General features: G+C 45.3%; 1 protein-coding gene across 4 annotated transcripts in view; it reads right to left on the reverse strand.

The window, feature by feature from the left end:
- Positions 1 to 27,184, reverse strand: part of LOC138751743 (integrin beta-1-like) — a 178,361-nt gene that overhangs the window by 44,259 nt on the left and 106,918 nt on the right. For all 4 annotated transcript variants that reach the window (XM_069914445.1, XM_069914444.1, XM_069914446.1 and 1 more), the window contains 5 exons: positions 8,028 to 8,114; positions 7,796 to 7,936; positions 5,811 to 6,010; positions 973 to 1,211; positions 428 to 650 (listed from right to left, as the gene is read on the reverse strand). In XM_069914445.1, the coding sequence (XP_069770546.1) occupies positions 428 to 650; positions 973 to 1,211; positions 5,811 to 6,010; positions 7,796 to 7,936; positions 8,028 to 8,114 (890 nt within the window). The remainder of the gene's footprint in view (positions 1 to 427; positions 651 to 972; positions 1,212 to 5,810; positions 6,011 to 7,795; positions 7,937 to 8,027; positions 8,115 to 27,184) is intronic.

The following is a 27,184-nucleotide window of genomic DNA, read 5'->3' on the forward strand; positions in this document are numbered from 1 at the left end:
CTCCAAAACATATGGGTTGGGTGCTTTAATTGGATGTAATTTCAATGGATGAAACAGGCTTCTACCATGTTGTATTGTTACAAGTAAAATAAAAAAAATAAACAAAGATACAGATCTAAAACAATTGGAAAAAGAACCAATCCTAAGGAAAAGATATTTTTAAACATAGAACATGTTTAGCATCTTGAATAGGTTGGCTTTCAGGCAGACAGATTCATTGGTAGATTTCAACAGAGGATTTAGCCAGGACTTGAAAAAGAAGAAACAGTAGAAGTCCATGGAGAAAGCAAAGGGGTGGTATGAACTTATTTCTCCAGGAGAGAGCTGACATGGACTCAGTCAAATGGCTCCCTCGATGCTGTTACCATTCTCAAATGCCAAGAAACATTTAAAAGCTTATGCAGTGTACAGCTGATTAAATACTCACTTATGGATGATACAGACATTGTCACAAGTTGGACAGTATTCACAAGTTGGCCCCCAAAACATTGGGTCTGTGCACATGCACTGCCCACATTTGCACAATCCTTTGCCATGGCATAACATCCCATTGGCTGAAACACACGATGACACATCCAATGAACAATCACAGGCACTGCCTGTGAAGTTGGGGAAGCATTGACACATTCCACAATTGCAAATGCCATTTCCTGCAGAAAAACAAGTCAGTGTGGTTAGCTGTCACATCAGTTTCCTTTCAGCAAAGCTTACCCCAAACTATACTCTCCACTTTTTTTCACAGCTATTCACAATGTACATCAATGATATGGAAGTGGGGATGACGTGTGATGTATTTACAAGACAAACCTGATTAGTCTCTGCTAAACTCCATCCCCTGACCAGCTCTACAATGCCAGCTAAGCAATACAGTAAATCTCTGATGATCAGCAATCTAATCCGAGATCACTCATAGTCAAGTGCAATATATGAAGAGGATATTCTTGGAGTTTATTCATTATGTTGTACATTTACCTCCACAAATTAAACCATGCAAACGATGGCAACTAAAATTATCACATTCACAATATTGGCCAGAGATGATTTCTTCAGGATTTTCCCTCTTTTTGCAGACACATTTCCCACAGATGCAATCTCCATTCCCATTACAAATTAGAGATGATTTATCTTGTTTACATGAAGCATCCATGTCTTCACTATTTAATTCAGCAGTGCTGCATTCACAAAATTGTCCAAAATGACCTTCGTGACATCTGAAAATGAAACAGACTATCATTGTGAACAACTACAGCAATCCACAAAGCTATGTTTTCAGAAAAGTATGTTTCCAGTTACTTCCCACTGTTCCTTCGCTCCAAAACAATAGGGTGATTACTTCATCATTGACCATTGTGCCAAGTGGAGTGTGTGCCTCTCTGAGGGAAAGGACGCAGAATCACCTCTGATGCACTTCTGAAGACCGAAAATTTGCTCTCCAGAACACTTTGGTTATGGAGCACTAAGGCAATATATTCAACACATTTGGAAAGAATTCCACCAAAACTCTAAAGCTTATCGAAGATAATGTCTGATTCACCAGGATGTTGCAGGGACTGGAGGGCTTGAGTTATAGGGAGAGGATGGAGCGTAGGTGGCTGAAGGGTGACCTCATCATGGTATATAAAATCATAAGGAGCACAGTCAAAGTGAAAGCTTATTTGTATTTTTCCAAGGAAGACCATTCTGAACCAGGGAGCACAGATTTAAGATGAGAGGGAGAGATTTTAGGGACCTTCTTCTCTCAGTGGGTGTCCGTATCTGCCAGAGGAAACTATAGAAACAGGTTCAGTTGTGACTTTTAACAGACAGATAAATGAATTGGAAGGGTTCAGAAGGATATGTTGTCCAATCATCTTAATTAGAGAGTATGTCTTATGAAGCAAGGGGGTCAGAGCTAGGAGTGTTGAAGAATGAGAGGTGGCTTAATAGAAATATATAAGATCAGGAGGGCCTTCAGAGAGGGTGGACAGCCAGCACCTTTTTTTCCTGGGGTGATAATAGCAAATAGTAGAGAATATCCATTTAAAGTGAGTGGAGGAAGGTTTAGGGGAGATATTAGAAGTATGTTTTTTTAACTGAAAGAGTGCCCAGAATATGCATTGCCAGGAATGGTAGTGGAGGCTGGTACAATAGGGACATTCAAAAGGCACTTGGACATGAGAAAAATAGAAGGTTCTGGCCTGTGAGGGAGGAAAGGATTAGGTGTGGAGAAGGTTTACGTTGGTTGGCACAACATTGTGGGCTAAAGGGCCTGCACTATGCTGTAATGGACCATGTTCTAAAATGGACCAGTGCAGATAAATGAGTATTGGCCAGAATGCCAACTTGGTCAGCATAAACAAGTTGGGCCAATGGACCTGTTCGGTTCCGTAGGACTATAAAGAAAGGAAAAATAATCAACCAGCTACTTGCAGGTTAATTGGCTCCTATGTAGCAATAGGAAGCAACCAGAGAATCTTAACCATGGATAGATAGTGTACTGAAAGAAATGGCAGGAGTTGGTGATAATTTATTAAAAGTGTCTGGAGACCGGACAGGCCCCAGCATACTGGAAGACAGTGAATATCATGCCACAGTTTTAAAAAGGATGTAGGCAGAAGGCAGGTAACCATGGGCTGCTTAGCTCAATGTCTGTAATTGAGAAAATAGTCAAAGCTGTTATTAAGGAAGAACTAGCAAGATGTCTGGACCAGTGCCATTGGTGCTCTGTAATTAGTAAGGGACTGCTTAAGGTGGTATATGGGTGGAAAGAAAAAGTTTGAAAACTACTGTTTTAATCGTACCTAATTGACTCGTTAGGTGCATGGTTTCATAACTCCGAAGGAAATGGGCTAATGACAATTTTTCTCAAGCAAAATATTTCAGTAACAATTGGGTCTAGAGCAGTGATTTGCAACCTTTCCATTCACAGACCACCTTAAGCAATCCCTTACTAATCACAGAGCACTGATAGCATAGGAATTACTTAAAGTGGTGTGTGAGTAGAAAGAAAAGGGTTGAGAAGCACTGCAGCTAGATGCAGTATGGATTCAGGAAGGGCAAGTCCTGTTTCACAAAATGACTGGTGTTACTTTGAGCATGTAATAAGCACAGTGGATAGAGGGGAACAGCTGAATGTTGTACTACTTGCATTTCCAGAAGGCTCTTGATTAGATACTTCATTAAAATTGAATCGATTAGATAAGGATGGATGGAGTTGGGAGTAATGTATTAGTATGATAGAGCATTGGTTAACTGGCAGATTACAGAGTTTGGATAGTTGGTTGTTTCTCCATTTGGCAATCAGTAGTGTTCATGATGCTGCAGGGGTCGGTGCTGGGCCCACATCTATTCACAATGTACATCAATGATATGGAAGTGGGGATGATGTGTGATGTATTTACTTTGGCCGATGACACTAAATTGAGTGGAAAAGTACATTTTGCAGGGGATATGGAGAGTGTGCAGAGGGGTATCGATAGGTTGAGTACTATTGTGCAGACGGAAAATTTTCTATACAACACACTTGAGTTAGATGCACGAAGGCAATATATTCCACATATTTGGAAAGAATTGTACTAAAACTCTGAATCATATTGAAGATTGCATAATGTCTGATTCACCAAAATGTCACTGCGACCAGAGGGCTTGAGTTATAGGGAGAGGATGCATCAACTAGCCTTTATCCCCTAGAACATAGGGGGCTGAGGGGTTGCAGTGAACAGGAAATCATTGAATTCACTGTCTATATATTGTTCAGATGGCTGGCTCCTCCCCTGGCTCCACCCTCACCTACACTAATATAAACTCTGGTTTTCCCGCCTTACCTCAGATTCACCTGAGGAGTATTGTGTCTACTGATCATTGATTGTAAGCTATTAAAAGCGTGTTTGTACTCCTCACTTGTCCCTGAGTGCATTTAGTCACGCTACAATTTTAATACCTTAACTTTGAAGCAGGATGGAAGCCCTGTTGAAGCTAGGCATGCTCCAGATCAACCCTCTGTCCCCTGAGGCCCCGGAGGAATTCATCTACTGGCTGGAGTCCAGTCCTACCTGATGACCACACAAGACATCTTCAACTCGGATGGTCTCTGGAGATCAGCACTTTTCTCTTGAGGCGGTCCCAAAGGGTATCCTGTCATCAGAGACTGTACTACCTATGAATAGGCCATAGAAGGCTTGAAGGCCCACGACGTGAGGGCCCAGAATAATGTGCTGGCAAGGTACCGACTCTCTTAACGTTGGCAGCATCCAGCTGAGTCATTGGACAATTATTTCTTTGAACTGTGGGCCCTGACCAGAAAATGCCACTATGAAGCAACCACAACCCGGGTGAGAGAGGAGGAACAAATCCAGGACACCCTTGTGGCAGGAGTAAGGTTGAGATATGTGAGGCAGCGACTGCTGGAGTTGGAGAAGAAAGACGGCTAACACCCTGGATCTGGCAAAAGGTCTCGAGCAGGCCCAGCTGAGAGCCCTCATGGGCGAAAGCTGCGCCCTTTCAGAGGACCAGATCATTGGGGTGCCGGTGACACCCCTCCCCCACCCTGCAGCCCCAGCACCAACCGCTGTGGCCATGCATGATCGGGGATGCTACTTCTGTGGAAGCACCCCTGTACTCGATGCCCCACGAAGGACTCCATGTATGCTGGATGCAGTAAGCAAGGGCACTGGGTGAAGGTCTGCAGGGCTAAAGGGAACCCAAAGATGGCGACCGCGAGTGCAACCCCTGAATCAGCATTCAACCCGTGCCTGAGTCCCGAAAGAACAGCCCCGGCCTCTCCCTGATGTTCGCTGCCAATGGCTTCTTGCTGTGCCTCGTGGCGGGACCCACCACCAGAAGTGAAGAATCATGGGAAGCCACGGTGGCAATCTTGCCGCGCCTCAAGATTGGCACCACCTAGTCCTTCATCGGATCAAGATGGAGGGCAGCCATCTTGCTATGCCTCGTGGTCGACGCCTTCTTGTCTGCCCATGGGCCAAGAGGAGAGAGTTGACATCAGCATGGGGAGCCATGGGGTTTCTGGAGAAATGGTCTCAGTCGTTCTGGATCAGGCAACAGCTCACCAATTAAATAACTCGACAATGGAGTTCATTTGACTGATTGCTTAGTAGACACTAGCTCCACGGAGAGCATTATAAACACTGCAATGGCTCTGTGGTACAACTTAAGATTGTACCCCATGGACTATCGTATTTTCCTAGCTTCACACTCACACTCTGCGATGATCAAGTGGTATTGTATAGTACATCTAACTGTAAAATAGGGAACTTTGTAAGTTCCAATTGTATGTACTGGAGCATTTGTGTGCTCTTGTGTTGCTGTGCCTGAACTTCTTGTGCCACCTTAAAAGCGTGACCTATAACTAGATCAATGGTTCCGGCATCTGGTTGTCAATATATAGCCCCATTCACACTGACACTTTAACCCAGTAATTAACCGCCAATTTACCAGTTAACATGCCCTTGTGAATGCTTATGAACCAGCATGCAGACGTCAGATTGCCCCAGGAATGAACCGCCAAGGGAGGGTGTATCATTGCTGATTCATTGCTGAATCGGTGTACCAGTTAGCCCATTGTGAAAGAGACATGGGGTATGCAGGATGTCACTGCTGGAGGATAGGTGCCCCTTTGCTCTGGGATGCCGGGTGGTGAGTGTGAAAGGGCACAGAGAACCAGTTAACATTGGTCCAATGTGAGTGACAAAAATGCTACTTTGAACCAATTTACCGGTTAGCCAATATGAAAAGGACTCATGATTCTATGTTTATAATTATCAGACATATTCTTATTACAGCTAATGACTGTATAGATTTATAGATAAACCTACCTACAGGCTCCACACTCAAGAATTCCATTACCATTAGGACACGATATGTTAGCCATTATTTTTTGTTGGCACTCACATTCACACACGAAATTTAGCATAATTTCAACATTCTCAGTAAATCCCAGTGGTTTAATTTCAACGGCAGTCTTCTGCCCATTGTTTGGGCATTTTTTGGCTGTGATCGTTATAGAGAATCTCACCTGGAAGAAAAATAGAGAGATGTATTAAAAATGTCATACATTATCAGAGTAAACATTTTTCCTGCATGTATTAATCAATAAGATCAATAGTTGTGTTTTTGTTTCATTGGGCTAAGGTCCAGATTGCAGGGTTGAAAGTATGACATTAAAGTTGATATTTAAGAGCCTGAGAGCTGCAGGAACAGAGTAAATTGTGTCATGGGGATCAAGACTGATCAGGTTCAGGTTGGGTTCTCCTATGCCTGCTCAGCTAAGTATGTTATCCAAATTAGGATGATAGGCTTGGTAATTTTCAAAACGTTGAGGTGCATCCATTTGGAGTTTCTTCCTCAAACAGTTCAATCACCACAAAATGGGCTGATGTAGCTTTTCCTTTAAGTCTACCTCTTGGGTTTTTAAAATTAATTAATTCAATAACTATTGAAGGCGGCACATTAGCGTAGCTGTTAGCACCACTGACCCAGGTTCAAATTCGGCACTGTCTTTCAGGAGTTTGTACATTCTCCCCGTGGTCTGCGTGAGTTTTCTCCGGCTGTTCCAGTTTCCTCCCACATTCCAAAACATACGGGGTTGGTAGGTTAATTGGCTGCAATTGGGGCAGCACGGGTTTCATGGGCTGGAATTGCCATCTACTGTGCTGCTTTGTTAAAGTTACAATTAAAGATTTTTAAAGTATAAAGTATAATATTTACAGATATGGTCAGGTTGGAATTCAATCTTGGGCTATGTTTGGATTGGTTGTGATTAGGTTGAATTTTGATTTACCCCCTAAGGAAATCTCTGGAAGACTGAGAGGAGGGGAACTATTTCTGATTAGTTTGTTCAGGCACACAAGAGCCTTGAAGGTGGACACCATGATGTCTTCAGTGGAAAGCCAGCTTAACTTCCAGCTGGGTAAAAAAGCTGAAGCAACCGCAAGAAACAATTGTTGGGCATCAAATTGCAACAAAAAACACTCATTTAAAAGATTGCTTAACATCTTGGTCATTTAGCACGAGCTAATGCCCTCTCTCTGTTGTTTGAAAAACATATTTATAGAGGCTGAAGGTTTCTTTGAAAGGGGACCTTTAAAACACACAAAGTTGACTGAGCTATGGCCTTTCTCTTTGGAGGATGAGAGGTGACACCATTTACTGGGGGACAATGGCTCAGTGGCAGGAGGGTTAATCTAATTACAACAGCCAATGGCCCAAGGCCAAGTACAGGCAGGCTGGAGAGTGCAGTCCAGGTAATTTACATGGTGCAAACAGCAAGATGTGCACTAATGAGTGGAGCAGAACCAAACCTTGATTGGCAGCTGGTGTGTCCTCTGACTAGGAAGGGGGGCAGTGCTGTTAAATGACAGCCACAACCTTTCCCAATACAACTGTCCTGTAATGTTAAATGTACTACAGTATTTATTCCTGAAATTAAAGTTTGACATGAATACCAGTCTATTCTAATTAATTGTATTTTATGTGCTTGGATCTGAACTAGATGTTCCCATTGATCAACCACAGAAATCGAAAAAGGTGATGTGGCCAGAGTCCATTTGCTGCTTGAGACTGGGAGAAAAAGAGTGGGAGTCTCCTTCCCCTTGTTGATTAGAGGATATCCCTTGCACCCTGAAGTACCTTTACCTGGGACTCCAGTGCTCACTATCAATTACTAAGGCATCTTGAAATCTGTAGTTCTGCTACCCAACACAGAGTTGTGCACCTCATCTGTAGAGTTTCTTCTGATCATCATTGATATGCAACAGTATATTATATTTGATGTAGACATAAATTTATATTGATGCCTTACCTCTTCACCAACTTTAATACCTGAACACTTTCTGCCATTTTGGCCTGTTTGAATGGTATTATTCTTGCAGTAAGCTGTATAATGTATTGAAACCCCTTCAGGCAATTTGCTGTTGTCCAAAATAACATCAGAAGACAAAGCCTGCAACAGAAATAACAGACTATACTGAAAATCCATTCATTGTGCAGGTAGTTGATGCTGTGCAGATTTTAATGGAAGGATCAGTTCTTACGTGATAGGCATCAATTAACCCGATTGCATTTCTGGAGTTTGATGTTTGAACTCCAACTTCAGACATTGGAATGCGAACTTGGAGTGCCTATTCAAATGTGGAAACAGTATTAAGTTTCTTTTTGGCTATAATTGAATACAAACATAATGAGAACAGTAAACTCCTCAAACAGCTTGTTTCTGAGTAAAGGCAAGGTACAAATGTGCCACAGAATATTGAAATGAGTTTAAGATTTATTCTCAGTGGGGGAAACCAACTGATCAGCATGTAATATTCTGAAGGAATTTTTTCCCCCCCCACTGACCCTGCCTACTTAAAGAAGAGCTTTCATTCATTGTTCAGCAGCAATAATGTCAATCCAGTTTCAGGTTCCAGGTTAGGGTTATTGTATATTCTTGGAAAGTTCCCAACAACATCTTCACTGATAAGTGGAAGATGACCATAGATTTTGAATGCTATTCCACGTTTCATGGTTTTCATAGTTCGGGACAACATCGTGGGGCCAAAAGGCCCTTACTGAGTGCTATTATTCTAATCACACGAAGCAGGAAACCACTGTACAAATGTACAGATTCAACAAACATAATTTACATTATTCAATCTCTCTTGCTCTCTCTTCGATGATTCGTTTGTTCTCTCCATCCCAACCTAAAACATAATTTTACCAAGTTCCAGCAAAAGCTCACTAATTCTATTTCCTTTTCCATAGATAATGCTTAACCCACTTTTAGGAATGTAGTTAGGGTTTACTCACAAATTTTCTGCAATATTCTGCCCAATTTGAAGGGATAATGCAAGGTCAGGAAGAGAAATTTCAAGCTCTCATGTCATTGGAAGTCAGCTATTCAAACCATTCTGTCTCTCGTGCAGGGCCTCAAATCTTCATCCAATTTTCATTTTATTAGTGCCGTAGTTCTACTCAATCATCCATGAGCAAAAATATTCCCTTTTTTAATAATGTCATTGGTGGTAACCTTTTCATTTAATTTTACTGCACTCATTTTAACAATCCTGAGGTTGAGGCAATAGAGACCCATCACTTCCAAAATATTTCATAATTTTTAAGATGATAACATAACAAATCTAATCTGAGAGTAAAAAACAAAAGCCTTTCTTCATAATAATCGCTTCCGATATCTCATGCCATTCTGATGAATTTTCATAATTGTTTTTTGTGGTAGTAAAGTTATTCTTATTATTGTTGCTTGCAAAGTATTAAGCAATTATGACAACTGTGGCCAAACTGATACATAGAACATAAAACAATACAGCAGAGCACATGCCCTTTTGCCCAAGATATTGTGCCGACCTATATAAAGCTACTCAACAATCTGAACCTTCCCTACCTCACACCACAACCCTCTACTTTTCTTGCATCGATATACCAATCTAAGAGCCTTTTAATGCAATGACTGAACAAGCCTCCACCTCTAACCCTGGCAATCCATTCCAGGGACCCACTACTCTCTGTATAAAAAACTTATTGCTGACTTCTTCTCAAAACTTTTCTCCCCTTAGCTTATACAGATGTCCTCTGGTATTTGCTAATGTCACCCCAAACTTTTAGACCTCTATTGTCACTTCTCATTCTTCTTTGCTCCAAAGAGAAAAGTCCTAGCACTGTTAACCTTGCCTCAAAAGACACGTTCTCCAATCCAGGCAACATCCTAGTAAATTTCCTCTGCACCCTCTCCAAATCTTCACATCCTTCCTATAATGAGAACTGAAAACAATATTCCAAGTGTAGTCTAACCAGAGTTTAATAGAGCTGCGAATAAAACAGGAAAGTCTCCAGACACCATGAATGAAGTAAAAACGAATGCTACAGAGACTCATACAGTGTACTTTATATAGCAAAGATACATAACCAATGCTTCGGGCTTGAGCCCCTCATTAAGGTATGTGCAAAATGTAGGCAGGTGTTCGAACAAAATTGTTGGGGGGAGAGGGATAGGGGGAAGAGCATAGTCCCACAGGCAGGAGATAATAAGTGGATAAAGGAGGGATGGCACACCAGTGAAAAGGGAGATGGTTCTGTGAATGGAAAGAGAAGGGGCTAGAGGATGGAGATAGGAGGATGGGGAAGAGAGGAAGAACAATGAACAGAAACCAGAGAAGTCGATGTTAATGCCATTCAATTGGAGGTGTTGCTCTTCCAATGTATAAGTGGTCTTAGTTTGACAGTATATGAGGCCATGGAAAGACATTCCAATATGGGAGTTGGGTGCAGAATTGAAATGGTTGGCCACTGGGATATCCCTGTCATTGATGTGAAGAACCAACATGCTCAGTGAAGCAATTTCCCATTCTGCATCCAGTCTCTCCCAAGTAGAGAGAACCACAATGAGAGCACTGGATGCAGTTGATGACTCCCACAGATTCTTGTAAAGACTGTTTGAGGGCCCGAATAGTGGTGAGGGAGGAGGCGTGCGCTCAAGTATGTCACTTACTGCAGCTGCAGGGGAAGGTGCCAAGGGAGATATTAATGGGATGGGATGAATGGTCAAGGGAGTCACGGAGGGAACAGTCCCTATGGAAGGCAGAGAGGGGAGGAGAAGGGGTGAAGCATCTTGTGGTGGGATCATGCTGTAGGTGACAGAAATTACGGAGGATAATGTGTTGGCTGTGGAGGCTGGTGGGGTGGTAGGTGACGACAAGGGGAATCTTGTTTTCTTTTGCATCGGGAGAATATGAGCAGGAAATAGAGGAATTCAGGTAAGGACTGAGTTGATGGTGGTGAAGGGAAGCCACATTTTTGGAAGGAGGACATCTTGGATGATCAGACCTCATTTTGGGAGCAGATACAATGGAGAAGGAGGATTTGAGGGAAAGGAATCCTTGCAGGGGACTGGGTATGAAAAAGTGTAGTAGAGGTAGTTGTGGGACTTTGTAGGTTTGTAAAAAAAATGTCTATTGAAAGCTTGTCTCACGAGATGGAGACAGAGAGATCAAAAACGGGAGATGGACCAAGTGAATTTGAGGTCAGGGTGAAAGTTAGCAACCAAATAAATAAAATGAATAAAGTTGCAACAGTACCTTATGGCTCTTGAACACAATTCCCCACCTAATGAAGGCCAGCACAGCATAAGCCTTCTTAACTACACTATCAACCTGCACGGCAAACTTATTAAGCATTCTGCAATTAACCATACAAGTCCCCTTAAAATATGACTTTCCAAAATACATCACTTCACACTTATCCGGATTGAACTCCATCTGTTACTTCTCTGCCCAATCTGCATCCTGTCAATATCCTCTAGCATACTATCTACAACACCTCCCACCTTCGTATCATTTACAAACTTACCATCCTTTCACTTCTTTATCCAGGTCATTTATAAAAATCACAAAGAGCAGAGGTCCCAGAACAGATCTCTGCAGAACTCTTCAAGTCACTGATCTCCAGGCAGAATATGTTCTATCTCCTGCTAACTCTACATTCTGCAGGCAAACCAATATTTTGAACAACTAAGGCATCATCCTGTTTGTATGATAATAGCCTAATATTTTTTTAAAAGCAGAATTTAGACTTGCTTCTATTTTTAGTACAACTTTTGAAGTTTTTTTTAGGCTCTGTTAATTTTCACACACTCGGGTAAGGACCATATAATTAAAATTTCTTCTCTAACATATACAATTCATAAAGCTGAATCTGCTACCTAACCGGTCCATTTGTGACTTTTGTACTTTACTGCATTATTATCATCTGACTTACAGAATATTCACCCCAATTTATCATTGGACACATCATATTGCAACAATGAAAAATTTAAGACAGTTGTTTGTCCAAAGCCAACAAAGTAAACTCCAAACGACATGTGCATCCGGTTTTGTGAGATTATGAATTAGATATATATTAATATATCCTCAACATCCATTGGAGCGCTTACATCCCTAACGTCGAAGTACTCGAGATGGCAGAGGTCGACAGCATCGAGTCCACGCTGCTGAAGATCCAGCTGCGCTGGATGGGTCACGTCTCCAGAATGGAGGACCATCGCCTTCCCAAGATCGTGTTATATGGCGAGCTCTCCACTGGCCACCGTGACAGAGGTGCACCAAAGAAAAGGTACAAGGACTGCCTAAAGAAATCTCTTGGTGCCTGCCACATTGACCACCGCCAGTGGGCTGATAACGCCTCAAACCGTGCATCTTGGCGCCTCACAGTTTGGCGGGCAGCAACCTCCTTTGAAGAAGACCGCAGAGCCCACCTCACTGACAAAAGGCAAAGGAGGAAAAACCCAACACCCAACCCCAACCAACCAATTTTCCCCTGCAACCGCTGCAATCGTGTCTGCCTGTCCCGCATCGGACTTGTCAGCCACAAACGAGCCTGCAGCTGACGTGGACTTTTTACCCCCTCCATAAATCTTCGTCCGCGAAGCCAAGCCAAAGAAGATATATTAATATTTAGTTAAGACTTTCTGATCTCAAGAATCTAACAAATTCATAAATTGCCACCAGATGAAGAAGGTAAAATCAGATAGCAAAGTCTAAATATTAGCAATTATCAGACAAGATAATCAGGTTTAAACTTATTTTGATTCAAGTCACTATTAAAAGATCAAAGGGATGTTGAGTTTATCCTGTGAATTAATTGAGCTGCTTTTAATTTTTCAATGCTATTTCCACAATCACCTAACATTTATAATTTCAAGCACAAAAGGATTCTTTGGTTGACAGTGGAATAAAAAGATAGAAAAAAATATTGAAGCTGTGAATCATTTCTGATCTCAAGAGCTCCAAACTTAGCACATGAAACAGTTCAAGATAGCACCAGGCAATTCAACATCCAAGAATGTGCGAACAGCAAGTCAACTGTGCACTGCCCACATCCCAGCCACTTTTATCATGTTTCTCAATCTTTACCACAAAAGCATTGTCTGCACTATTGCAAAGTGACCTTCAGTGCACTCAGATAACTGTAAATATGTGTTATCTTTTTATATTATTGTCTGTTTATCATTTTTAGATGTTTCTTTTAGTTTTTTTTTACACTGCAGCAAGAATTTTGCACATATGTACATTGTAAAATGTGTATGATAATAAACTCACTATAATTATTATTACCAATAATACTAGTCAGCTTCCACAAATAAGTAAAACCGCAGAGAAATGCTGGAGGAACTCAGCCAGCCTCTAGCATCCATAGGAGATAAAGACATATTACCAACCTTCAAGGAATGAGCAGAGAATAGAAAGGCTTCAGAATATTGACCAGGGGAGGTGTCCAAGCCAACAAAAGGTGTTCATTGGATATGATAAGAGGAGAGGTGAGCATTAATTTTGGCTCTGTGAAAGGAGACAGAGGGAAAAAAGAAAAGAGAGAAAAATAAGCCTCCAGACACCATGGTTGAGAAACTCAGATGGACAAGCAGTGTAATTTATAGTGCAAAGATAAAAGTACATAATCAACGTTTTGGTTTGAGTCCTTCATCAAGGTATGAAAAAATGTAGGCAGATGCCCAAACAAAATGGTGGGGGGGGGGGCGCAGGAGGGAAAAGCAGGGGAAAGAGCACAGTCCCAAAGGCAAAAGGTAATAGGCAGATAAAGGGAGGGAGAGAGACAGGTCTGAGGGTGATGGGGGAAGAAGAAGGTGGGGGGGGGGGGGTAACGGAAACTGGATAAGTTGATGTTAATATCATTCCACAAAATAATGTCTCTGCTTAACTTCACCTCCTCCACAGTTTGCATAAATATCAGTTAAACTACATTGGTTTCTATTCCTCATAGATTGGCAACTAGCATAGTTTTTTTTAATGTTTTTTGTTCCACATTTCAATTGGGTCACATTTCAGCTAATTTTATACTGAATATTTTCTCTTGTCAGTTGGTTTAAAAAAAACTGCTATGTTTATCAAAGACTTACTTGCTCTCTGCCTTACTAAGTAAGGAATGTAGTTTCTATTTCATTCTCTACTTCAATGTGACTATTTACTAACTTATTTTCTAAATTATTTGCAGCTGTGAAGTGATATATTTTGATCGAAAGAATAAAGAGAAGTAATATAGGCTAAAATACATTGTTCCAAAGTAAAAGCAGGAACAGAGGCACCCAGGTATTTTTTTTGTGCAGAATTGCTAAGGGACTGTTTAGTGAGGCAAAATACAGGTGATTATAGGCAAGTTGGCTTAACGATTGTGGTCGGGAAAATCTTAAAGCTACTATTAAGGAAAAAATAGTGAGAAACTGTTCCATCAGGCAGACAAACCATGGATTCAGGAAGGGCAGATCATGTTTGACAAAGTTAATGGAGTCCTTTGAGAATATAACAAGTACAGTTAATAAATAGCATGAAGCATAATAGGAGCAGAAGTAGGGTTGCTCTGTCTGCCATTCAATATCATGTTTGTTCTAGCCATGGACTCAGCTCCACTTACCCACCTTTTACCCAAAACCCTTATCTTTCCGACTATGCAAAAATCGAGTTGTATCTTGAATATACGGTATTTAATGAGGCAGCCTCTTCTGCATCCTTGAGCAGAGAATTCCATAGATTCACCTCCCTGGGAAAAGCAGTTCCTCCTCATCTCTGTCCTAAATCAAATATTGAGACCCCTAGTTCTAGTCTCACCTAGCAGTGTAAACAACTTTTCTGCCTCTATTTTATCTATCCTTTTCATAATTTTATACGTTGCTATATGATACTTCTCATTCTTAAGATTATTGAATTTATCTTCAAGAAGTTAACCCTGTCATCCCTGGTTAATCTCCTCTGCTTCCAAAACCAGTACTTTCTCAAGTAAGAAGACCAGAACAGCCTCACTAATACTCTGTACAGTTGCAGCAGAGCCTCTCTACTCTTAAATTAATTGTTACTGGTTTTGAAGTCCAACATTTCATTTGACTTCTCGAAATGATAAATTTTATCATTTTAAATTTTATTTATCTTTGCAGCTGTTGCATCTGCAAACCAAACTTTTGCAATTCATGAATAAGCACTCCCAAAACCCTCTGCACAACAGCATGCTGCAATCTTTCACCAGTTGAAAATCTTCTATTTTTCTTCCAAAGTGGATGACCTTGCATTTACCAACATTATTTTCCATCTGCCAGATCCTGGCTCATTCACTTAACCTATCAATATCTCTTGTAGACAGTCCTATTTTTCCTGACCACAGTCAATAAGCTAACTGGCCTATTGTTACCTGCCTTAAATAGAATTAGATTGGTTTTTGCACAGTAAATGATTTAAGGGTGGTGAAGAAAAGGCAGGTAGGTGGAGCTGAGTCCACTGTCAGATCAGCCATTATTTTACTAAGTGGTGGAGGAAGCTTGACGGGCCAAATGGCCTACTCCTGCTCCTATTTCTTATGAAGTAACTAGGGTTTATAAATACAGGTAGAAAAGTAGTACGTCTCTGCTACCTACTTGCTATTAAAGTCTTGGCTCCAGCAGGTGGAAAGTTAGTCCTCAACATGAAGCCCAGGTAAGCGCTGGCAGGGACATGTGTGGTGAATACAGGTGGCAGAGCAAATCCTGCTCAATTCAACTCATTACCTATTCATCTTACATATGTTTGATAAAAGTCGGCTTGCAGGAAGCACGGTCACACCACAGAATTCAGAGGATGTAGTTTAAACACCTATGTGTTCTAAGATGAAGTGCTAGTTAGAAATGTTGCTCTCTACAGTAGGTTCAAAATACAGAAGCACTTCTAATTAAACAAAATATTGTCAACACCACTAAATGCTATAGTCAGACAGCAACATCCACTTTATCAATGAATCTAATGTCAATTTGTAGTGCGCTGTTAGCCAGAATCAGACACACTCAAGGTAAAGACTGTACAACAGGCTTTAATCCACAAAGACTTCCACAGAGCCAGGCTGGCTGTAGCTGCAGTAACTCTGAGTGAGTAACTCGGAGGCTGGCGCAGGCTTATATGCCGGAGGGTGATTGACACCTGCCCCAGAGGGGCTTGATCCCTTCAGGCCGACTGATTGACAGCCTGCCAGGTGTTGTCCTGTCCCATTACACTCCTGCAGGTACAGATGTTGCCCCCTGCAGTAGGCCGGTGGTATACCACCACATTCACCCCCTTCTTTAAAATTGTCCTGGGGTGGGGGGAGGGGCAGTATCAAGGAATCGTACCCACTATACAACATACAATATTTACAGGTTGAGATGATCCAGCGGCCGCCGGGGTCTCTGTGACCGTCGTAGGACTGGCTCCTGGTCACTTTTTGGAGGGGAAGTGGGGGGACTGGCTGCAGGGGTCTGTGTGACTGGTGTGGTGCCGTGCAGAGGGGTGGGCAGGGGGGCCAGGGTCGACGTATGAGGGTTGTATTGGATGGGTGGGGGGGCAGGTTTGTCTCCCAGGGCTGAAGCAGGCCCCTAGTGATCAAGGAGGTCCTGTACTGGGGATGGAGATGTATCCCCGGTCGACGTCGTCCTGGGCTGAAGGATGGTGTGGTGTGGTGGGTGCTCCTGCTGGTGCTAGGTCCCTGGTTGAGACGGTGTCCTCCCTGCCACTGTCAAGCCTAACATAGGCGTAGTTGTGGTTCGCATGTAGGAGGAAGACCTGCTCGTCCAGGGCTTCGGCCTTGTGTGTCCGTATGTGCTTATGCAGGAGCACCGGTCCTGGGATTGTGAGCCATGCTGGGAGGGACATTCCAGTCGCCGACTTCCTGGGGAATGAGAATAGATGTTTATGAGGGGTCTCGTTGGTAGCCGTGCACAGCAGCGACCGAAATGGCATGGAGCACCTCGGGCAGGGAGTCCTGCCAGTACTCAACGGCCCACCCATTCGACCTGAGAGCCAGGAGGACTGCCTTCCAGACCACCCCATTTTCGCGTTCCACTTGCCCATTGCCTCTCGGGTTATAGCTCGTCGTGCGACTGGTCGCAATGCCCCACGCCGTCAGGTACTGGTGCAGCTCGTCACTCTTGAAACTAGACCCCCGGTCGCTGTGGATGAAAGTGGGGTAGCCAAACATGGTGAAGATCTGCCCCAGGGCCCTGATGACGATGGCCGTGGAGGTGTCCGGGCAAGGGATAGCGAAAGGGAAGTGTGAGTACTCGTGAAGAAGTAGACATCTTGGTTCGTGGAAGGCAGGGGGCCTTTGAAGTCCATGCTGAGACACTGGAAGGACCGAGTAGCCTTTACAACATGGGCCTGGGGTGGGTGGAAGAAACGTGCACACCTGGCAGGCCTCAGTCATGTCCCTGATGTCCTTGATAGTATACGGCAGGTTCCGGGACTTAATGAAGTGGTACAACTTGGTGACACCCAAATGGGAGAGGGACTCATGCAATGCCTGCAGCCTGTCATCATGCATAGACGTGCAGGTCCAAGAGAGGGTATCGGGGGAGTCATTAAACTTCCTGAGGCGGTACTGGATGTCATAGCTGTAGGTTGCCAGCTCGACTCTCCAGCCCTGGATCTTGTCGTTCTTGATCTTGCTCTTGTGGGTAGTGTTAACATGAATGCCATGGCCTACTGGTCCGTGAGGAGGGTGAATCTCCTGCCGGCCATGTAGTGGAGGCAGTAGCGGACCGCTTCCACAATCGCCTGGGCCTCCTTTTCAATGGCAGAATACCCTAACTTAGAGCCGTGGAAAGTCCTAGAGAAGAAAGCGATGGGGTGCCCCTCTTGTTTGAGGGTAGCAGCGAGGGCTACCTAGGAGGCATTGCTCTATGCCTGGAAGAGAGAGTCCTCATCCACAGCCTGCATTGTGGCGTCCGTGATGTCTTACCTGATGCGGATGAAGACTGCCTGTGCCTCAGGTGGGAGGGGAAAAGTTGTACCTTGCGCCAATGGGCAGACCTCGTCCGAGAAGTGAGGAACCCACTGCGAGTAATAAGAAAATAGGCCAAGGCACCTGCGGAGGGCCTTTAGCGTGGCGGGGAGAGGTAATTCCATTAATGGGTGCATCCTTTCTGGATCTGGGCCAACGACCCCTTGGGCCACGATGTACCCCAGGATGGTGAGGCGGGTGGTGCTAAACATACACTTCTCCTTGTTGTAAGTGAGGTTCAGCTCCCTGGCCGTCTGGAGGAATTTCTCCAGGTTAGCATCATGGTCTGGCTGGTCATGGCCACAGATAGTGACATTATCCAGATAAGGGAATGTCACCTTCAGCTTGTGCCAGTCTACCATGCGGTCCCTATCTCCCACTGGAAGATGGAGACCCCGTTTGTGACCCCAAAAGTGAACTCGCCGGAACTGGTACAGGCACCCGTCCGCCTCAAAGGGGGTGTAGGGCTTGTCCTTCAGGTGGATGTGGATTTGGTGATACACCGACTTCAGGTCAATCGTGGAGAAAACCCGGTAGTGGGCTATTTCATTGACCATGTCAGTAATCTTCGGCAGGGGGTAGGCATTCATTTGGGTGTACCAGTTAATGGTCTGGCTATAATCCACGACCATCCTCGGCTTACTTCCCCCTTTGACCACCAGAACTTGGGCTGTTACTGGGCTCTATGACATCTTCCGCCAGGAGTTGCCACACCTCCGCCTTGATGAAGTCTCTGTCTGCGACGCAATAACACCTACTTCTGGCGGCAGCCTCATGCAAGATGTGGGAAGAGTACCGGTGGGGTGATGCATAGTGTGGAGAGGCTGCAGATTCGCTGGGGCTGGTAGGTTGGCGTGCTGTGTAACATGAATGGAGGTTGGGGACCCCAAAGGCAATGGTGACACTACAGGTGGCACTGTAAATCTAGGCCCAGGAGGACTGGGGTGCAGAGTTTGGGCATGACCGGGAGCCTGAACCCTGTGTAAGTCTCCCCTCCCACAGATATATCGGCAGTGCCCGAGAGTACCAACAGTCTTATCCTTGGCAGAGAGGGCGATCGAGCAGGTGGTCTGGTGGAGTTTTAATCTCAGGGAATGGCCCATGCTCAGGTGAATGAAGCTCTCGGTGCTGCCACTGTCGAACAGGCACTTTGTTACCTGCCTGTTGACTTGCACATCCATCATAGAGCGCCCGAGGTTGTGAGGGATGTCCCAAGACAGTGTGGTGGCGGCCAGGACTGTCTCGGAGTTGGAGTCAGCACTCTCTGGCCGTGCGCAGTGATTTATGGTGTCCAGAGGTGTGGGGAGCATCGGTAGGGCGGCCTGGTCATTGCCCGTGTTGACCACATCAACAGCAGTCGTGGGATGTGGCGTGCAGCAGCCGTTGGCACCAAGAGGCGTGGGGAGTGCCGGTAGGGTGGCCTCATCATCGCCTATGTTGACCACGTCATTCTCATCGTCGTCAGGGTCCTTCCGTGTCGGCTGCTGCCTGGTCCAAGATGGTGGCGGCACATGGGGGCCCACTGCGTGGCTGGCCTCCTTCCCCAGCCATGTTCGTTCCACTGGGGGGAGTGATGTCATTACGGCCAACGGAAGTGACATCACACTGTGAGCCGGAAGTGACATCGCTGTAGTTCTCGGCGAGGGCGGGGGCTGATACAAGTGCTCGGGGCACATGCTGTGACCATCGCTGGTGGGGCCGGATACTGTACCGTCAAAGTCAGGGAAGGCAGAAGTTGTAGTGGGGACAATGGCGCCACCTGGCACACACACATGGAAGGGTCCACGGGGAGGTGGGGAGGTCATAGAGGGCCGCTGAGCTACAGGCTGGTTTTGAGAGGCACACTTTAGCGAAGTGGCCTTTCTTGCTGCATTGGGAACAGTACTGGCTTCTAGCCAGGCAGTTTTGGTGCGATCGTCGGTCTGACCCACCCCAGGTCCCACAGTACTTACAGAGGCACAGGGTGTCTGCCGCAGCAACATTTTCTTCCCCAGCTTAGGCTGGGGCTGCAGCTGCAGTGTGAGAGGGCCATAAGGGAGCCTGGGGAAACATGGAATCGAAGGGTTCGATGTGCAGGGCTGCCGCTTCCAGGGTTTGGACCACTTCCACTGTCTTGGTTAGGGCGTAGATATTGTCTTCCAGCAGCTTTTGCCTGATGGGCCTCGAGTGTAGCCCTCGGACAAAGGCATCCCAGATCAGCCTCTCGACCTCCTTTGCCTACCCTGGGTTCATCCAGACACGGTCGTGCCAACTCTCTCAGGTGTCCCAGGTAAGAATCAGCTGCCTCCCCGGGTTGCTGGGCTCAGGTGTTGAGGAGGTACCTTGCACAGATCACATTCATGGGGGGCTTGTACAAGTTCTTGAGATTGTCCATTGCACTCTTGTAAGTGGAGCAGCCTTTGGTTGCCTGGAAGGCATGGGGACCCAGCTTTAACCGGAGTAGGACCAGCCTCTTCCGATCTGAGTCCAGGATGCCACCTTTGTATGCCTCGATGATTGCCTTGACTGCGTGCTGCCAGATCTCGAAGTGTGTCTGGGCTTCCAGGTGGTGTGGGTCGACTTTGAGACTCCCTGCACTCAGGAGTTTTTCCACGTGGGAAAATTTTCTGGATTAAATTGTGGTGCGCTGTTAGCCAGAATCAGACACACACAAGGTAAAGACTGTACAACAGGCTTTAATCCACAAAGACTTCCACAGAGCCAGGCTGGCCGTAGCTGCAGTAACTCTGAGTGAGCTTCGGGAGGTCAGCGCAGGCTTATATCCCGGAGGGAGATTGACACCCTCCCGGGTGGGGTTTAATCCCTTCAGGCCGACTGATTGACACCCGGCCAGGTATTGTCCTGTCCCCTTACACTCCTGCAGGTACAGAGGTTGCCCCCTGCAGTAGGCCAGCGGTGTATCACCACACAATTATATGGATTATAATTATTTGATTGTTGCAGGAATTTTCAGTAAACCTTATTTAGTGTACAATGACAATGCTCTGAATTTTTGGCTTTAATTCTTAGACCACAAATATAGTTTGTTTAGTTCAATTATGATTTATTTTAGAAATAATGAGTATATACAATTTGGAGTAATGAAAACAGGCTAATGAGCTGTGTATCTTTCCATCTCATTCCAAAACAAATAAAATATTGGAGAAACATAAAGTCTGCAGATGCTGGAATCTTGAATAAACATTCTGCAGGAACTCAGCGGGTCAAGCAAAGTTTAGGGTCTGGACCCCTTATCGAGACTGAAGTAAAATGTCAATGGTATTGTGTAAAGAAGCTGGGGAGGGTGTCAAGAGATGATAGGGTATGGACCAGAAGGTGGGAGAGGTGAAGAGACAAGTGAAAGGAGAGGCCGCTGGGAGGAGGTGGGAGATAAATGTTTGAAAATTAAGTACCGAAATATTGACAAATATAAATAATAAACCTATTATTTACATGATCAAACATTTATTTTGATTTGATGAACAATTAATATATTAGCATTCAAAGGCTGGAGGGTACTTTGCTTGAAGTTTATCAGCAAGAATTGAACTCAATAAGCTCATTATCATTATTTCAGATGCTGTGTGTGCTGCAGCTTTCCGAAACGGCATCTGCAGCTTATGTGCTTGCACTGGGCTGTGAATCATGTGAGAGGTGAATTTGGTGTTGGTAAGTGTCCAGTGAACATTCAGTAGAAATATGACGAGCATGCAATTCATGGTATTAATTAGCATTTGTTGTAAATTTATTGGTGTCACTGCCAAACTGGTGATTCCGCTAACACCCACCTATAACCTTGCATGGTTGAAGTTATGTTCAACAGCAGGAAGAAACACTCCGCCAGCAGTAACTGACTGATTGCTTCTGGCTGGTGGATGTTTGCCAACCCCTGATGAACGTTTCAAATTGGAAAAGTTCATGGTGTGGCAGATGGCATGACATCAATGCTTTGGCACAGACAATTTATGCACTAGTGGGTGTTATGTTGGAAAATGACAGAGGGTGGGGCTGATGCGCAAAGAGCACATAGATGAGGGCAAGTTGCAGGGACACAGCCAGAAGATCAGCTGTCCTAAGAATGTTTTTAAGAGAAGATGACGGCATGCCAGAGTAGTCAGAAAACAATTCTCCTTCTTGACCCCTGGTAAGTACCAGCCTGAAACCTGGTGGGGCCAATCTGTGTCAGATCAAGGCAGGTACAGTATGTCCTATATGATGATATTGGCAATTAACTTATGTTCATCTGGCTTCTTCCAGTGTAGAGCTGAAGGTATTATAACTCATAGTCTTTTATATTTTATTTTTATATTTAGACATACCCACAGTAACAGGTCTTTTGGCCAATGAGCCTGTGCCAACCAAAACACCCAAATGACCTAAAACTCTGGTACGTTTTTGAACAGTGAGAGGAAAATCAGAGCACCCAGAAAATGAATAAACCCCTTACCAAGGTCACTAGTGCTATCACAGAAATGCACTAACTGCTACACTAACTATGCTGCTCCAGTGGTGTATCAAGGGAAAATAATGCTTTTGGCAAGCATGAAATTGTGGTCCCCCTGTTAAAACTTACTTACTTCAACCCTTCACCCCACAACCTCGCCACCGCCACGCCATCCACTTCACCTTCCCTACCTGTCCTTGCCGTCAATCCCACCATATAAAACCCACCATAATAAAATTTTTATTGTCATATATTTTACACCGGGCACAAAAACACTTACTTGAATTAGCCAATCAGGTACTGTCAGAGGGCAGCCAGTGGGGTAGAAGCAATGGGCGGGTGGAGCTGCCATAGGGTGGCTAGTGGGTTGTCAGTCCACGGCTGGTAGAGCTGTCACAGGGCGGCCGGAGGGGCTGTCACAGTGTGGCTGGTGGGGCTGTCACAAGGCAGCTGGTAGAGCTGTCACAGAGCGGCAGTGGAGCTCTCACAGTGTGGCTGGTGGGGCTGTCAGGGCAGCTGGCAGGGCTGTCTCATGGCAGCCAGTGGAGCTGTCTCGGGGCGGCTGGTGGGGCTGGCACAGGGAAGCTGGTGGAGCTGTCACTGGGCGGCCGGTGGAGCTGTCACAGAGTGGTCAGTGGAGGTCTCACAATGTGGCTGGTGGGGCTGTCACAGGGCAGTTGGCAGGGCTGTCTCATGGCAACCAGTGGAGCTGTCACGGGGTGGCCGGCGGGGCTGTCACAGGATGGCCAGTGGGACTGTCACAGGGCAGCCGGTGGAGTTGTCACAGGGTGGCTAGTGGGGCTGTCACAGGGTGGCCGGTGGGGCTGTCACAGGGTGACCGGTGGGGCTGTCATAATGCCTAATATAATGTAAATGACATGTAAATAGGCATTGTTTAGGGAATAATGAAAAGAAAACAATAGTCTGTGCATATTCAGTACATGGGTTGCAGTAACTAATAAAAGAGCATAACAACTGGATTTGGCTAAAAAAAGTATGAATACCAAAATTCTGTCGTTCCACCCATGGCCTGTGGTCTGGCTGAGAAGGCCAATGAGACGATATAAATTATCTGGAAAGGTTGTTCTTCTTTAGCCAGTACAGTATGATCACAGAACTAGCATTAGTTCTCATATTATAAAGATTACTTGAGCTTCGCTGCTGTCGTGTCAGAGTTTTATTCTCCCTAATTGGACATCCGATAGATGTAACTATGGTTTTGAAATGTCCTGAGAAAGCCTTTTCCCCTTGATATTGCGCAAGTTCCTACACTTGCACAATTTGCTACATCTTGAATAATGAGCAGGAAATTATACATATGCATAGACAGATAATAAAACAACACTATTATAAATATTTCACCCACCCCAATATTTACAGAGGTTGTTTGTTATGTATCTCAGCAGTTTGCCATATGCTGACAGCCCCACCAGTTACCCTGTGACAGCCTCACCGGTCACCCTGTGACCACCCCACGGGCCACATGCTGACAGTCCCGCCGGTTGCCCTTTGATAGTCCTGCCGGCTGCTTTGTGACTGCCTCACCGGCTGTGTCCTGACAGCCCACCAGCTGCCCTGTGACAGCCCCTCTGGCCATGCAATGACATCCCCTGACATCCCCACCATCCGTCTGTAGTGGTTTCCCTATGAAAAATCAAATGACTGCATCTCTGACAGTGGTCCGCCAACCCCCCCCCCCACCTCGTTCAAGCAGCACTGGCTGTAATACCCTAGATATGCCTAAGTGCTGCCTTGTGAGAGAGAAGGTGCTAACATACTCAGCTGAAGGAAAACAACAGATAAGTAAAACAACAGATAATTTCATTATCTCATGTCAAGGTGGAGAGCATCCTCAGATTTGATTGGACTGCTGGCCTCCTCTTGGGGAGCTATTAACTGCATGTGAATAGTTAGCTACTACACCATGTTAACTCTCCTTGCCTTGGAGCAGAAAAGCATCCAGCTAATGAGCAATCAAATGCAGTCACTCATTTAGACCTATGCCTGGAATGCAAGCAACAAGTGGGATGCCTTCAGGCTGCGGCCAACCGCTGAGCCACCTGCCTCCACAGTGAATAGGCCCAAAGGGTCTATCCATCAACAGTTTCACTGACGAATCTGGTACACAATCCATGCACATATATACAGCAGGAATAAAATGAAAGTCAAACTAACTGCAACACCAGAATACCACAAAAAGAAATCTGGTCTCTCAATGGTTCTGAAAGAGTTTGGGTGTACTCAGAAGAACTTTTCTTTGGCTTGGCTTCGCGGACGAAGATTTATGGAGGGGGTAAAAAGTCCACGTCAGCTGCAGGCTCGTTTGTGGCTGACAAGTCCGATGCGGGACAGGCAGACACGATTGCAGCGGTTGCAGGGGAAAATTGGTTGGTTGGGGTTGGGTGTTGGGTTTTTCCTCCGTTGCCTTTTGTCAGTGAGGTGGGCTCTGCAGTCTTCTTCAAAGGAGGTTGCTGCCCGCCAAACTGTGAGGCGCCAAGATGCACGGTTTGAGGCGTTATCAGCCCACTGGCGGTGGTCAATGTGGCAGGCACCAAGAGATTTCTTTAGGCAGTCCTTGTACCTTTTCTTTGGTGCACCTCTGTCACGGTGGCCAGTGGAGAGCTCGCCATATAACACGATCTTGGGAAGGCGATGGTCCTCCATTCTGGAGACGTGACCCATCCAGCGCAGCTGGATCTTCAGCAGCGTGGACTCGATGCTGTCGACCTCTGCCATCTCGAGTACTTCGACGTTAGGGATGTAAGCGCTCCAATGGATGTTGAGGATGGAGCGGAGACAACGCTGGTGGAAGCGTTCTAGGAGCCGTAGGTGGTGCCGGTAGAGGATCCATGATTCGGAGCCGAACAGGAGTGTGGGTATGACAACGGCTCTGTATACGCTTATCTTTGTGAGGTTTTTCAGTTGGTTGTTTTTCCAGACTCTTTTGTGTAGTCTTCCAAAGGCGCTATTTGCCTTGGCGAGTCTGTTGTCTATCTCATTGTCGATCCTTGCATCTGATGAAATGGTGCAGCCGAGATAGGTAAACTGGTTGACCGTTTTGAGTTTTGTGTGCCCGATGGAGATGTGGGGGGGCTGGTAGTCATGGTGGGGAGCTGGCTGATGGAGGACCTCAGTTTTCTTCAGGCTGACTTCCAGGCCAAACATTTTGGCAGTTTCCGCAAAGCAGGACGTCAAGCGCTGAAGAGCTGGCTCTGAATGGGCAACTAAAGCGGCATCGTCTGCAAAGAGTAGTTCACGGACAAGTTTCTCTTGTGTCTTGGTGTGAGCTTGCAGGCGCCTCAGATTGAAGAGACTGCCATCCGTGCGGTACCGGATGTAAACAGCGTCTTCATTGTTGGGGTCTTTCATGGCTTGGTTCAGCATCATGCTGAAGAAGATTGAAAAGAGGGTTGGTGCGAGAACACAGCCTTGCTTCACGCCATTGTTAATGGAGAAGGGTTCAGAGAGCTCATTGCTGTATCTGACCCGACCTTGTTGGTTTTCGTGCAGTTGGATAATCATGTTGAGGAACTTTGGGGGGCATCCGATGCGCTCTAGTATTTGCCAAAGCCCTTTCCTGCTCACGGTGTCAAAGGCTTTGGTGAGGTCAACAAAGGTGATGTAGAGTCCTTTGTTTTGTTCTCTGCACTTTTCTTGGAGCTGTCTGTTGGATGTCACTAATAACTTGATTTCCAATGTTCTCCGATTAAAGAATTAACCTTCTTAAAACTTCTGCATTCTCTCCCCATCATTTAGAGTCATACTGTGAGGAAACAGGCCCTTCAGCACAAGTTGCCCAAACCAATCAAAGTCCCACCCACACCAATACCACCTGCTTGCATTTATCCCATATCCCTCTAAATCTATCCTATCAATGTATTCCTTCATTTTTTTTCTTTAACATTTCTTAAACTTCTCAGTTAAACAAGAAACCAGACGCTTTTCATACACAAAAATGTTGGAGAAATTCAGCAGGTCACGCAGCATTTTTATGGCAAAGATACATAACCAATGTTTTGCGTCAAGATATGAGCACAAAGCAGGTAAGTGCCTGAATAAAATAGTGGGTGGAAGGGCAGGAGGAGGAGCATAGGCCCACAGGCAGGAAGATATCATAGGTGCTTGTGGGTGGGAAGGTAGAAGAGAAAAAGTCCTGTGAAATGAGAAGGAGGGGTAGCTCTTTGAAAGCAGAGGGAAGGGGTGGGGATCTGGAGTGTGAGCTGCTGGGGATTAGCTCATGGGGGCCAGGTATCGGAGCTGGGATTCGAGAGGGTGCCGAGGGCATGCAAAGGCTTCCGAGGGGCCTCGGGTACTGAAAGCTTCCTAATAATGTCAGAGATTTGCATCTAGATCTCGGGTTGCCAAATGGATAGAACAGGAGTCCGGTGGCTGCAGATCCTAGGAATTCTGAAGGCAAGTCCATGGACACTCAGTGACTCTGAAGGGACTCTCTTTTGTTACTCTTTCTCTCTTACTGTAGGGGTGCTTGGCGACACTAATGGAGACTCTGCCTTATGGCAGGCAGAAAGCAATTTCATGCCCCACTCCCTTGCCTTCTCCCTAAAAACTTTGATATCATGACTTTTGAAAAGTTTCAACGTTCCTGACGAAGAGCTCAGGCCTGAAATGTCTACTTCCTTTTACTTCCCATGGATACTGCGTGACCGCTGAGTTTCCCGCATTTTTGTGTACTGCATTGCCAACATTCAGCTGGATTTCACCAATAAACTGTGAGCTGCATGTTTAGTGTAGTGATTAGTGCCAGTGGCACAGGTTCAAATCCAGAGCTCTTTGTAAGGATTGGATACATTCTCCCCGTGTTTGTATGGATTTCCTCCGGCACTCCAATTTCCTCCCACCCTTCTGAGGTGAATCTATGTTGAGCTGTCAGTCTTTCACTGTACCTAGCCCTGCTTTACTGACATTGGATGTGTATTATCTCTACCACTTAGGACAGTCCCCTTGGGTGTAACTGTGTATGCACTCATTGTC

This window comes from Narcine bancroftii, chromosome 1 (genome assembly GCF_036971445.1).
Source record: "Narcine bancroftii isolate sNarBan1 chromosome 1, sNarBan1.hap1, whole genome shotgun sequence".
Lineage (NCBI taxonomy): Eukaryota > Metazoa > Chordata > Chondrichthyes > Torpediniformes > Narcinidae > Narcine > Narcine bancroftii.